This window comes from Propithecus coquereli, unplaced genomic scaffold, assembly GCF_000956105.1.
Source record: "Propithecus coquereli isolate 6110/MARCELLA unplaced genomic scaffold, Pcoq_1.0 Scaffold272, whole genome shotgun sequence".
Taxonomy (NCBI): Eukaryota; Metazoa; Chordata; class Mammalia; order Primates; family Indriidae; genus Propithecus; species Propithecus coquereli.
The window spans coordinates 477,339-492,312 of NW_012148308.1; the positions used below are offsets into that span (position 1 = coordinate 477,339).

Below are 14,974 nucleotides of genomic sequence, written 5' to 3' on the forward strand. Positions count from 1 at the left end.
ATGCAAGATATGTCACAGCATGAAATGTATGCTATTTTCATAACACAGGAACCAAAACCATTAAAAAAGACAAGCTAGGAACAAATTTACAAACCAAGAATATAACATTTTATTCATTTCCAGATTATGAGTATTACACAGCATATACATATATTTAGATAATATATAAAACAAAGAATAAACCATCGGAAGAAATATTGGTCTGAAATTGCCTTACAGGACATCTTTAATTCTGTTAAGTTCATGGTAAATCTATCTCCCCACACTCTGGGGCAGGCAGCAGGATAAACTCCAGCATTCACTTATCACTCACAGGACTGCTTATCCCCCACTGTATTTACAATGCAATTGCAGAGATATGGCATGGTCTCTGGTGTCCACACATGACACACACCGAGTAGTAAATAAAAGAACTATAGCAGAGTGAACTAATATAAATATGCTTTTGCACTGTCCTCCAGAGAGTTTCCTTTTTAAACTAAGAGTCACATCCAGGGTCTATCCCTTGAGTTGTATTCCAGTTATTGCTGGAAGGGGGGAAAAAAAACAAAAACACAGAAAAGAGGCATCAGTTTAAGTTATTAGAAAATAAATGGTCAGTGCCACCAGCTCTCTACCTCTGGTGACACTTGAGTGGACACTAGGCTGTGGGGAATGCATACATGTCCACAGCAGGCAGGCATGGAAGCACCCACTATTGTGTTAGAGGGGACCAATCGGCTGATAATCTGGGGCTGATAAAGAGGTTCAGATGGAGAATATTCTTTGAAAAAGTTTTGTGAGCACGAAGCAGCAGGATGCTCCTGAGGAAGGGCAGGACCACCTTGTGAAGGTGGAGACAGCAATAACAGAACATTTCACAGGATCATTCCTGATTCACTGCTGATAGTGGAAGAAAACTTAAGATCTTATGACATAAAGGAGCCCCGAAGCGTCAACAAACAGAGCCTCTGTAGCTGAACTCTTAGACTAGAGCACTTTGCAGAAGCACAATCCCCCCCAGCTCACTGTCTCTGGCCTTCCTCTGGGGAAGGCCGGCTTACCTTTGCCTTGTTCTGAACCGGGAGATACAGTTTGAACTCCGCTGGCAGTTCGTCTTCTGAGTAAAGTCTGTCTGAGAAGTAAACCCGTCGGATGCGACAGTTTGCATGAATCTGTGGATGCAAGGCTTATTTTGAGAGGCTAAAACATGCCTGATTTCCCTCTTTTCCTGATTTGTCTACAGGCCCTCTCATGGTACTGTAAAAGCTTATTCTCCTTTCAGATCTCCTTGGCTTGGCTTAGGGGTGGATTCTAGCAAGAGGGAGATTTTGCTTACTATATTCACCCACTATATCTGAGCAGACTCCTGAATATTTCCTGGACCTTTCTGAAGCCAAAGTTCCCTGGACAGTGACTTGGGAACTTTGCCCAGAAACCCCTACTATTCTGCTATATGGGCCACAAGCCAGGATCAGATAGTGGATACCCCCTACACCCCCAATTCTGGGCTCCATTTGGAAAAGGAGCGATACCTGCACTCTTAGGGTCTCAATGTAATTTGTGCCGTACGCTCGCCGGGTGAAGTCTGATAAGTTGAACTGAATTTGGTTCCAGCCATCGTCCAGCCGCATGGGCATGGTACAGATGAAGGGTTTCACCCGGGTAGTGCTCTGGTAGTTACTTGCCCGAAATCGTCGACGCACATTCTTGTCATCTAGTACCTGTGAAATATAAAGAAGAAAAATAGCATTAACTTCATCTTGGAAGCAGCAAACAACCTTGTTAGGACAAGGGCCTGAACTCCCATAGCCTAGTTTCCCAAGGCTGAGACCCAGAGGAGAATAAACAGACAGATACAGGTCATACACTGGATGCAGATGGCCCGGAAGTAGCAAGTTTATCTTGTTTGTTGCCAAGGCAACACCAGCTGTTATGACTTATGACACACCCGGCAGGCTCTCAGGCCATAGAATGATTTCATAAACATTCTTCCCTTTGAAAAATCAAAAATACTAAAATAGTGAACAGTGACCCAATATTAAATAATTACTCCCCAAATGGACACTATGCTAACCCTTAAGCTTTGAAATCTTGCAGCTATTTATTAGATTTTCTAGGTGCTCATTTGTTTCTTAAAAATCTGCCATTAAATTTTGATTACTAACACCAAATTTATGTCATAGTAACAAGGACTGCATTGAGCGTATACTAGAGGCAGAAAAGAATACATACATAAGGATAAAGATGCTTTTGTAGGGCTACCTTTTCCCATAAGTTGAAAGCTATCTTTTTGGTACGGCCAAGAGTCGACACAGTTACGTGCACATACTTACCTGTACTTCGAAGGTAAAATATTTCTTCAGGTTTTTGATAATCATGACGAGGAAAGGAAGTTTAATTCCCAGTGTCTTCTTAGGGTCTGCAGGACATGTGATATATGTGGTACTGTAGAGAGAGGAAATACCAATAAACATACTACTTGTCTTTTTTCCTTTGTGGTATTATGCACAACAATAACACATGGTCCAAGAGGACAAACTGGAAAGCAGATCTAAAAGATTCGGATATGTAATCCAATGAGTCCCTCAACCCTTGAGTCAGCTGATGCTTTAAAAAATGCTGGACTCAGAAACAAAAGCTTAACAACAATAAAACATCTGAAAAATAGAGCCAGACCAGTGGATCTTAGAAGTTCTTCCAGTGAGAGGAGACTTCAATTCTGGTCCAAGAGTATCACCAAATTTTAGAAAACCAAAACTAAGGCCACTGTGGCACTGAAAACCACACTGGCCACCCACTGGACAATCAGTACAACCCCACCCACTCCTCCCAACACACACTTTGGTTAAACAGTAATAACATGGCTAATACATAGTGCTTACTATGAGCTAAGCATTGTTCTAAGTGTTTTATACATATTCACTTACTTAATCCTCACAATAACCCTGTAAGAAAAATACACTATTATTCTCCTCATTTTACAAATGAGGATAATTAAGGCCTGGGGGATTAAATAACATAAGCTCCAAGTAGCAGAGCTGGATTCACTCAGGCAGTCTGACTTGGCAGTTTGTGCTATTAACTTTTATGATATAGTGCCTTCCTGGTATATGATGTCTCTGGGAGAACAGAATTGGCAACCTACCTGACATTTGTCCCTTCAATCTCTAGCACCAGAGACTGGATGTCGTTATCAGTGATTCTTTTGATGTGGCCATTCCGTACCTACAAGGAAGAAAATTATATTGGTGCTGAAATATTTGGCAACAACATTGTAAAGATTTTGAAAGCTGAATAGGACCATTTAAGAAAAACCACAGTAGCCCAAGGGGTACAACATAGAAGTCTGTGACACTGTATGCCAAAGATCACATGTAAGGAAGCCATGCTATTACCTCTACACAGGATCCATCAACCACCACAGGAATGCCAGGTAATTTGGCAATCTGCAAATCAAGATAAATTTCTTCCCAAAGAAATCTACTCAATTTAAATTCAGCTAATATTTACTGAGTGTTTACTATGCACCAGGAATGTTCATATATATTCTCTCACTTAATCCTCACAACAGAAACAAGGTAGGGGGTGCTATTTCCATTTTACAAATGTGGACATTGGCACCCAGCAACTACAAATGACAGACCCTAAGTAGGAGACTCAGGATTTACCAGGCTTTCCACTGCCCCATACTGCCTCATATTTCTTTGGTCAGAAACGTCAAAGCTGAGTGTCATTGAGAAGGAGGACGGCAACCAAATGGTGAAAACATTCCTCCCCTGAGTTTACTCCTACTTCATGTTTCCTTATCTTCTTTTCCCTAATTTTCTACTTTTTCAAATATGAATTCAAGTCCCATCTGTGTCACGCGCAGATGCTTTCTTCAGCATTTTCAGCCCACACTGACCTCTCTTTTCTCTGATTTGCTTTTCTGGCTCATGTTGTTTAGAATACATCATTTAGCACTTCATCCTACACTGTTTTGTATTTTTGCTGCATATGTAGGAGGTACATGATGCGGAGGAATCAATATTTAATATAGAGTCCTCCTCTCAAAATATTTAGGAAATAACAATTATCTTTAAGCATTAAACTCTTAACCACCTAATACGGACAGAGCAGAGATATGCAAAGGCACTTGGCAAACAGGGCAGGATGTTAGGGCTGAATGTATTAGCATATGAAAAAGTTCAACTAGGTTTAGCACGAGATATATCAGAAAGACAAACACTGGTCTTTTCCTAGGTACTGTGAAAATGGCTGCTTTGGGCTGTCATATTCAATGATGCAATCACAATGACTAAAGCTCTCCTTGTTCACTAATCAGCCTTCTGATTACAATTTGGCTTTCCATTGATGTGCATATAGATAACAGTGTTGGGTCTGATAGCTGTATTTTTCAACACAGATTATTAATTATATGGCATTCTGTTTTTAGACATTAGTCTCTGTGAACTCTGTTACTGTGAGTTTGATCTACTTGTGGTGTGCTTGGTGTTTCTCCAGATGACATCCGATATCACTGCCCACCCTTTTCTACAACGACTAAGTCTTGTCTCCTTAAAACAGTATAAGCTCAAGCAAGAATACAGATCAGTTATTAAGCATCACTTCTGTCTTCTACAATGCTTAGTACTTGCTAGGCATAAACTAAGCATTCAAATATTTGCTGACTTCTGGAATTTGTCACCCTAAGAGTTGGCACATATGAATAGGTTCAAGGAGGGTTTTTAAAAAGTTCCTGGATAACATATCCACCATGGACTATTATAGGAAGGCAGACATACATCACAAAGCCCATGAGGCTGCCAGTATGAAGAATGCTTTCCCATAAAACATCCTTTGGTGCCCATTGTCAGAGACAGAACGCGGGGCTAGACAGGACCCCAGCCTTTGCCAATGTAGCATTTCTTGGGTTCTCAAGACACAAACGTCACACTGAAACAAAGCTCGCAATGTTTAGTGCCCTCCTGCTTTGAATTCTGGGCCTCTTTCCAAGGGAGATTAAGAGCACAAAGGCTTGGGTATGTGTGGAACATGCCAACACTGCCCACCTCGTTCCCCATCTAAATGCTCCCAAACAAAGTTGGGATATTCCTCCTATATTTTCTGTGGAAAATCAGGCGGACTTGTTGGTGAAAAAGGAATTAATCAAGAAATGATTCCCAAATAATGTGAGCAGCCCCACTGATAAGAGCTGGCAGTATGCCAACAAGATGTAAACACTAATTTTATAACACACTACTAATTATTCAATAACATAACCATTTTTTCTTAAAAAGGAACATACTATAAAGATCAAATAGATGGTTAAATTAAAAAGATTAAGAAGTAATTAGGGCCTGAAGGCTACTATTGCTAAAAAGCAACATGTTGCTGTTTAGCCAACGTTGTTTTAAACCATGGCCTCAAATCTTACAACCCCCAAGGGCTCTCAGGCCAGAATCAACAAGAGTCCTCCTCAGCTCCAGAGAGACCAGCCAGATCTCACAGGGAGGAAATGTTAGGGAATCTGCCTTCTGCCCATCTCAAAGTTTATAGCAGATGACTTCACTGGAGCGCTCCAGCAATTCTGACCTATTCAGGTCTTTACAAAAGAAAACAAAGCCTTACACTGCCCCAGAAGCCAATACTGGAAGCCACAATAGACTCAGTAGTATTCCTACGCTTCTGCCCCAGAGGCAAGCTAACTTTTAGTTGGACTTCTGATAACTTGCTAAAGAGATTTCTTTCCCTTTCAGCATTACTAGATAACAACCACACTCACAAATTTAACTCTTACAAAATAAATTGATGTGTCTCACAAGAGAACTCTGCAGAGTTAAGGTAGCTTTTTTAAAGGAATGCCCATCAATCTCTCTAGAGTTTAAACCTGGCTGGTGGTAAGACAAACTAAACAGAACTTTGTCCAAAGAGAAAGTTCAGAGCCCAAAGAAAAACACCAGTATCATCCTCAGTGTTTCCAGAGGATGGAAATCAAATTAAGTTGATTTGCTAATAAATTATGATTTTTCTGCTTTATAAGTTCAAAGGGCTGCAAATACAAACTCACCGGAAAAAAAAAAAGACTAGGGTACGGGGGCAATTAATCAAAGACATGAGCATTAGAGGGTAGGAACCTTCCCAAAGCCTCTTCTCTGGGCTTTAAAACTAGGATTGATGGGGAAAGTGGGGGTCAGCAATTTGGGGCAAGGCCTCCCAACCACCCTGGCAATCTCGCTATCACTGCCTTAAATTATAAAGGTCTTCCAGGAAGCAACCCCCTCTCCTCACACCAGCTTCTGACAAACACATACAATAAGATACATGTCCTCAGAAAGCCTCGACTTCCTCCCCTTAGCTTCTTCCAGCTCAAAGGTCACTGGGCAGGCCTGGCTTTCGGATGAAGATAAAATGAACTGGTCAACATTTATTTATTGCTCATGATGGAAGCAGGTTTTATTTTACATCCCTCTAAATCAGAAAGACCTGTTTTTGACTTGTTAATTCTTTTCATTCATGACACAGTCCCATTCATTATCAAAGTATGGCCTATGAGTGTTTTATTCCTCAAAAAAAAAAAAAAATTTAAAGCCAATCTCATATTTTTTTAATTTCATGAATTCCCCATTCCCCTGCCCAAGAGCTGGAGGTACTCAGGCAGCTTCAGAACCCAGGTTACGGGCAATTACAGATCAGAATGGTTCTCAGCCTCCGCAGACACCACGAAGGGACTGAACCTTCAAGCTCGTCTTACAATCACTCTCCCAGGCTTTCCATGGTTGCTGGGGCAACTAATAAAGAACACTGATATTTTTCTCCTAGTGTAAGCCCCAGGGAGGAGGATTAAGCTGCAAGGAAAAAAATACAATACTGGGATAGGGAGGAAGCCGGCTGATGCTATATATTTCTGTGAGTGATTTAAAAATAACAGGAGTTGTATCCATTCCCTTCCCCTTCCCCCACTTTCGTTTTTCTGGCTCCACCCCCTTACCCTGGCAGGCAGCTGAACCCTCAGCCATCTGGCATCCTAATCTTAATGACACATGTTCCAATTTACATTAAGCCATTAGAGCTGTCCAGTTCAATAGGAAAGTTCCTGCCCTGGGTTTGGGGCCCAGCTCCAAGTCAGAAATTAGGCAGAGGGAGACCTCTGTGGGGAGAACTGGGCATAGCTCCGACTCAACAGACACCACCTGGGCCTTGCAGGCTCCAAAGGACCAAAGGCTTCTCTCCCTTTGCTGTACTTCACAGGGACTATCCAGACAGCAGACAAGCAACTCTGGGCATATACACACCACCCCTTAGTTAACATGAGGACAATTATGTGCATCGCTAACCAGTGTTTTCCTATCAGTGCATTGAAAAGGCAAGTATAACTAAAACCCATGCCCTAGTCCAATTACAGTAAAAACTATTACTCAGAATAATGAAGTACCTCATCTGACTGACCCTGGGAAGGAAAAAAAAATAGTTTTACGACTTTTATATCCAAATACACTCAATTGTACTACTGGAAATTGCATCCATTTAACATGTATCAACAAGGCTTCCTAACTATTAATAAAAGCTAGGGTATAAGCTTTTTTTCTAAAGAGGGACTGTGTTAATTTTTAAAAGTAGGCACAGGCAATGGTAATAACACTACCCAGCAACAACAACAGACTCCGGTTCTAACACTTAGTTTGGGAACAGGGGAGAAACAGCAGCAGCTGAGAGAAAGACAAGGTAAGAGGCAAGAAATACAGAGAAGCTTTTGTGAATTAATATTCTCATCTTGTGGACTTTTAGGATATTGCCACTGAAGACTATTATACAATGTTTTACACAGGCGTAAGTGGGACTAGAACCTCCTAGTACTTTCCTTACAAACGAGAATGTTTACATTAAACGTTAGAGTCTTTTAATAAATATAAGATTTGCTGGTCCCAGAAGTTAAGAGAATACTATAAAGAAACACCTAATTTCTTCCAAGCTCTTGGTTTAAAAATTACAAAGATCTCTATCAGGAAACTTAGTGTAGCCAGGAATACAAACCTTAAGAAGTTAATTTCAAGTAGGCCAGGCATGGCGGTACACGCCTGTAATCCTAGGGCTTTGGGAGGCTATGGCAGGAGGATTACTTGAGCCCAGGAGTTCACGGTTGCAGTGAGCTATGATTGCACCACTGCACTCCAGCCTGGGCAACAGAGCAAGAGACAATTTCAAGTATGATGAGAAGTAGAGGTTTTATGAATAAATATAAATTAACTTAGCCTGGAAACTCAAGGAAAGCCTCCCTGAGAAAGTGCCTTTGAACTGTGTCCTGGAGACTAATGAAGAGGTAGAGAAAAGGGGGCTGAGGGACCCAGCAGCGGGACCAGAAGTGTAAAAGCTTGAAGGTGAGAGAGAACAGGACTTCTTTCAATTCGGTAGGAGGCTACTGCTAAGAGGGGGAATCTGGTGAGGTGAGCCTGGAGAACTAGTTAAGCAAGTGCCAGACCATGGGCTGTGTGGCTTTAGACCCACGTTAAAGGCTTTGGACTGGGAGAGCCATGGTTTGATGACTAAATTATACAATTTCTGAAGTATGGTTTTACTACACTTCCTCTTCCTAGACATCTGAATGCTGGGCTTAGTTATAAACTTTCTATTTTAGTCTTGAGCAAATCTCTCAGTTCCCTGCCATATTTAATACTACATGCCATAACTTATTCAGTACTAACTGCAGTCACACATTGCTTAATGATGGGGATATGTCCTGAGAAATGATTATTATGCAAACACCATAGTGTCTACTTACACAAACTTTGATGGTATAACCTACTACTTACCTAGGCTATATGGCATAGCCCATTGCCCCTAGACTACAAACCTGTACATGAAATTACTGAACTGAATACTGTCGGCAACTGTAACACAATGGTTAAGTATTTGTGTATCTAAACATATCTAAACACAGAAAAAGTACAGTAAAAATATGGCATGAAAGAAAAATGGTACACCTGTATAAGACACATGTATAATACACATGAATGGAGTTTGCAGGACTAAAAGTGGCTCTGGGTGAGTGGTGAGTGAATGTGTAGGTCTAGGACATTACTGCATACTACTGTAGGCTTTATAAAACACTGTGTACTTAGGCTACACTAAATTTATTTAAAATTTTTTTCTTTCTTAAGTAAGTTAACCTTAGATTACTGTAACTTTTTTACTTTATATATTTTTAATTTTTTTTAACTTTTTGACTCTTGTAGTTAACACTTAGCTTAAAACACAAAAACTGCTTGGCACGGTGGTTCATATCTATAATCCTAGCACTCTGGGAGGCCAAGGTGGGAGGATCACTTGAGCTCAGGAGTTCAAGATCAGCCTGAGCAAGAGTGAGACCCTGTCTCTACCAAAAACAGAAAAAATTAGCTGGATGTGGTGGCTTCTACCTATAGTCGCAGCTACTCAGGAGGCTGAGGCAGGAGAATCGTTTGAGCCCAGGAATATGAGGTTGCAGTGAGCTATGATGATGCCACTGCACTCTACCCAGAGTGATAGAGTGAGACTCTGTCTCAAAAAGAAACAAAAAAAACCCAAAAAACAAAACACAAACACATTATATAGCTGTACAAAAATATTTTCTTTCTTTATATCCTTATAAAGCCTTTTTTCTATTTGAAAAACACTTCTTTTAAATTTTTTTAATGTTTTTCTTAAAAACTATAACACAAACACACACATTAGCCTAGGTTTACAGAGTGTCAGAATCAACAGTATCACTGTCTTCCACCTCCTTATCTTGTCCCACTGGAAGGTCTTCGGGGCAATAACACTGATGGAGTTGTCACGTCCTATGATAACAATGCCATCTTCTGGAATACATCCTGAAGGACCTGCCTAAGGCTGTTTTATTAGGTTATTAAATATGAAATGTCTGATTTCAAATCAAAAGTTTATTATATCTCAAGAAGCAGTACAATTAATCAAAGTATGTGCTTAAACTATTGACACAGTTTTGCCATCTTAACAGTAGCTTGTTTATGCCAGCAGTGAAGAAGCCTGGAGAGCAAGTGGCCATGAAATCATGAAAGGTATTTCCCATAGCTTGTTGAGAACTGAATATTTCTCCTTGCAAGAAGTGGCCCAAAGCCTGGAAAAAATGGTAGTCAGTTGGTACAAGGTCTGGTGACCTCTATAGTTTAAGCAGCATTGTTCATGTGACATGTGTTTGAGTGTTGTCTTACAAGAGGATTGGCCTGTCTCGATTGACCAATTTCAGCTGTTTAATGGCAAGCATCCTGTCATTTCATCCAACTAGTTGCAGCAGAAATCTGCTGTAATCAATTGACCAAGTTTCCGGAATCTGTAGTGGACAGTATCAGTGCTGGACCACCAGACACCATTAGCTTTTTTTGATGATTAGTTGGTTTTGGACTGTGTTTCAGCACTTCATCTTTATCTAACTGTTGTGCTGAACTGTGCAATTGTCAAAAAGAATCCATTTTTCATCACATGTAGCAACACAGGGTAGAAATGGTGTGCCTTTATGCTGTGACAGCAAAGAAAGACACGGTACGAGATGATTTCTCTTCTGACACTTGTTTAATTCACACAGAATCCATCTACCTAGCTTCTTTACCTTGCCAATTTGTTTCAAATGGTCCAATATTGCTGGAATAGTAATGTCAAACCTTGCTGCTAATTCACACACAGATTGGGATAGATTTGCTTCCACTACAGCTTTCAGCTCATCATTATCTACCTTGGTCTCAGGTTGCCCACATGGCTCATTTTCAAGATTAAAATCACCAGAATGGAACTTCTTAAACCATCAACGTACTGTGTGTTCATTAGCTACATCCTCCCCAGACACTCTGTTGATATTTCAAGCTGTCTGCGCTGCACTGGTTTCATGACAGAACTCATATTCGAAAATAACACAAATTTTTGACTTATCCGTGGTTTCACAAAAATTGCTCTAAAAAAATTTGAAAGATAATCATAAGCCAAACAGTGTGTTTGAAAGAATGAGGCTATATCTTCACAATAAAAATAAAACAGGAAGTGTCAAAGTGAAATATCAGAGATATCAGCTGTCAAACTTAGTCCTTAAGAAAATTGGACATTTCATACTTAATAACCTAATATGAACTTTTTTTAAATAAGTAGGATACTTATGATAAAAATAATGATAAAAAGTATAGTATAGTAAATAGATAAAGCACTAAAATAGTTGTTCATTACGAAGTATTATGTACCCTACATAAATGTATGTGCTGTATGACTGACAGTGCACTGGATTTGTTTACATCTACTCCCAAACACACGAGTAATGCGTTGCGTTATGATGTTAAGATGGCTATGATGGGCCGGGCATGGTGGCTCACGCCTGTAATCCTAGCACTCTGGGAGGCCGAGGCGAGCGGATTACTTGAGCTCAGGAGTTCAAGACCAGCCTGAGCAAGAGCAAGACCCCGTCTCTACTAAAAATAGAAAGAAATTAGCTGGACAACTAAAAATATATAGAAAAAAAATTAGCCGGGCATGGTGGCGCATGCCTGTAGTCCCAGCTACTCGAGAGGCTGAGGTAGAAGGATTGCTTGAGCCCAGGAGTTTGAGGTTGTTGTGAGCTAGGCTGACGCCACGGCACTCACTCTAGCCTGGGCAACAAAGCGAGATTCTATTTCAAAAAAAAAAAAAAATGATGGCTATGATGTCACTAGGCAATAGGAATTTCAGTTCCATTATAATATTATGGAACTGTTGTCATATATGCAGTCTGTCATCGACCAAAACTTCGTTATATGACCCATGACTGTATATGCCATATGTCATGTTGCTAAGCATTTTTTATATATCTTCATTTCTTTATAACCATGAGAAATCAATGAGAAAACCGAGTTGTTAAGTACTTGCCCAAGGTCACACAATTAGAACTGAGCACAGCCAGGATGCAAATCCAAGGTGCCTAATCACAAACCCTAGCACTAGGGTTTCAAATAGTAAGACACCATTTTGCCCCTAAGGAACTTGCAGTTAGTGGGAATACACAATGGAAAACTGCCATACGGTGTGATATAGACAGCCACAGGAGCACACATGAGACTTAAGTTCCCAAGAAAAATAATGTTTAAGTTGAGATTTGAAGAATGAGATGAGGAGAGGGGCAATGAACTTCAAACACAATGCCTGTCACTTAGCTGTTGGCTCAATAAATCTCTGGTAAGCGTGTCAATTCCCAGTGTTTCCCCAACTGGCTTGGATTCCCAACACTTTCCGAGGACTTTATAATACAGCTGAGAAAAAGTACACACACAACAAAGCCTATGGATATGGCCCCAAACTTTCCCTTTTCCTCCCTCTCCTTCCTTTGCCCTAGGTGAAAAACAAACTCTCTCCAATCTAGTCTAAATAAGACTTAGAAACATATAATTAACTTCTACCATTGTGAGAATTTTGCTTGAAATCAGTGTTCTACAGGCTTTCTTTGACAAAACGTGTTTAATTTACTCCACGTAACTCTGCCAATCAATTTAACAATGTTTTCACACATGTTTATGTCATTACAGTGCCATCCGACCTCTAGTGGCACCGTTAAGGGACACAGCGCACCATGGTTACTTTGCTTTTATATTCTGTGTGTAAACATGTTGACTAGTCAAAAACCTGCATTTGAAAAATAAAATGCACCACATAAGATCAAGCCAGAAGGGTTAAAACGGAAAACTGATAAAAGTTTCATACCGGAAAGTCTGAGGCCTCCCTACCACTGGAATTCTTTTACTGTTAATAAGTTCTCTGACTTGCTCTGAAAACCCCTCTCCTAGGTCAAGTAGCAGTCTCTATTTCAATTGCCTTATATTGATACTTGTGTTACAATTCAGTTTCCAAGTTCCACTGGCACACAAGGCCACTCTCTCCATGTCTTCTGACAGCCCGAAACAGAGTCAAGCCACAGCTGGGAAGACAAAATCCTTACAAAGTTCTAAGATATATGCACCCAGAGGTGCAATTTCAGAATTTGCAATGCTTTATTCCACTGTGAACAAAACCAAGTAACTGAACAGCTCAGTAAGGTAGAAAAAAATGTAAGGAACTGCTTTCCTATGTATTAGAACTGAGCACTAGAACTAATAATACTCTTGGCTGAAAGAGATGGTCAGATTTTTCACATACACAAAGGCCCAACTTCATTACATTCAGATCTTTCAACTGTCTTATGAAAATGGCACTATGAACACACCACCCTCAAAGTGTGGAACACACCCTCGGAATGTAGAATTTCCTAGTGTTGACAGGCCGAAGTTCTCTCCCAACCTCTATGTGGCCCAAAGCCCCCATCTGTGGATGAGGGAAGACAGAGTTGTTCTGAGATGAAATCCAAAATTCTTGGCTTCATTACCAATAAACTCTGCTTCGATTACTCCACATCGTCTCTATGAAAACACCACTCAGCATACCCTCTCTCTCCATTTCCCCCTAAGGAGGGCACAACCAAGGACATTCCCTATATCACCTGTCTTCCACGTTCGAGTGCCTACCTTAACTTATATTCAAAAATTGGTACCGCTGACTGCCCAGGAATTTGCATGAGGAACAAAATACCAAAGCAATAAAATGCAGACCAACTCATAGACAGCTAGAGGTTACGTAATCCAAAAAGTAGACAGTGTCTTCATCTCCTGGCCTCAGTGACAGTACCATCTGGTGGATGTCTGAATAAAGGTAATAAAGTTTGCACTGGGCTCTGAGATTATCGAGCCAGACAAGACTTTGATCGTCACCATTCTGCAGCTGTCCCGATGGAGAAATCAGGCACTGAAGGCAGAGTACCAGACTCCAAGTCACAGAGTGTGTGGAGCAGGTGCCAAAGGCCACCGAATTCTGGCTTATTTGGGATCAGTGGGAGGAAAGGAGCGAATGAATGAAACCCAAACATCGTCGGCTTGGCGGGAGCCTTTCTGCCTTTGCCTCTATACGGGTGCCTGAACAAAGGCTCTGTGTCTAGTGCCCTGCACGGTGCCTGGCACAAAACTGGGTATCAGTAAGTGTTTGTGGAATCTGTGAACAGCAGTTCCTTTCATCTGTACGTCTCCGAAGCTCCCTAAGTTTATGCGTTTCATGCTAGGAGATGAGCACTATCAACCCCGCTGTACTGATGACAAGGAAATGGTGGCTCAGAAGAACTGACTGACCAAGTCTGTCGCGAGGGGCCGGGTACTAACCACACCTCAGCCACGCCCACCCCACATGCAGCCCCTGCCCCCCGCCCGCCGCTTACACGCCGCCCCCGCCGCGCCTCAGTCCCGCCACGCTCCGGACAAGGACAGCAGCGGCCTCCCAGCCTCTCCCAGGCCGCAAATCGACACAGCTAATCCCCGTCCCCAGCCCCCGGACCAGGAGGACGCGCGGCCCCTGCACCCGCCCCGCCGCCGCCCCCAGCCCGACCTTTTTGTCCCAGATTTGCAGGGGTTTGCTGCCGATGCTGTAGAGGATGGAGAGGAAGCCGCTCTGGAAAGTGTTTTTGAACATCTCGCCAGCGGCCTTCTCCTCAGCCGCCCAGGAGCCGACCTAGGCCCCAGAGTAGATACGAACACTGAGTGGCGAAGGCAAAGCACGGGCCCGGCCCTGGCCCGAAGAAGGGTAGCTGAGCTCCTGACCTCCCGATCTGTAGCCCTCACGGCGGGACGTGGACGCGGGAACGCTACGTCCGCCAAGTTGAGCTCCAATAAAGACACCTCAGGACGGAAACCACAGCAACTGCCGCCCGCGCCGCTCTCCCCGCCTTAAATGGAGGCGGAGGGCCGCCTGCTGCTTAAAGTGAATCCATCCGCCCATACGAGCCCGCCCCCCGAGAGCGCGGGGCCCAATCCCGCCACAAGGATCACGGACTTCCGGTTCTTTCCGCTCGCAAACCCCGCCTTTAGTTCTGCCGCCTCGTGAAAAGAACTCTGTTGCCAAGGAACTAATTTTTTTATCGTCCCAGGGCTGTTTTTACACAGCGGAAGGAGACAGAGGGATTAAAAATAAGGTATTAGCGCCTACG

General features: G+C 42.1%; 1 protein-coding gene across 1 annotated transcript; it reads right to left on the reverse strand.

Moving 5' to 3' along the window:
* Window positions 1-85: 85 nt before the first annotated feature.
* CFAP20 (cilia and flagella associated protein 20) lies at window positions 86-14,760 on the reverse strand. Its single transcript, XM_012647873.1, has 6 exons — window positions 14,377-14,760; window positions 3,128-3,207; window positions 2,316-2,427; window positions 1,515-1,703; window positions 1,044-1,154; window positions 86-527 (listed from the first exon to the last, which is right to left on the reverse strand). Exons 1-6 carry the CDS (start codon window positions 14,458-14,460, stop codon window positions 522-524), a joined length of 582 nt encoding a protein of 193 aa, XP_012503327.1. The 5' UTR covers window positions 14,461-14,760; the 3' UTR covers window positions 86-521.
* Between the last annotated feature and the right edge of the window lie 214 nt (window positions 14,761-14,974).

Coding starts and splice junctions, on each gene's coding strand:
- CFAP20 (XM_012647873.1), bottom strand. CDS start 14,460: ATGTTCAAAAACACTTTCCAGAGCGGCTTCCTCTCCATCCTCTACAGC. Junction 2,428..3,127: donor ATTGAAGGGACAAATGTCAG/GTAGGTTGCCAA, acceptor CTCTCTCTACAG/TACCACATATATCACATGTC. Junction 1,704..2,315: donor ATTTTACCTTCGAAGTACAG/GTAAGTATGTGC, acceptor TATATTTCACAG/GTACTAGATGACAAGAATGT.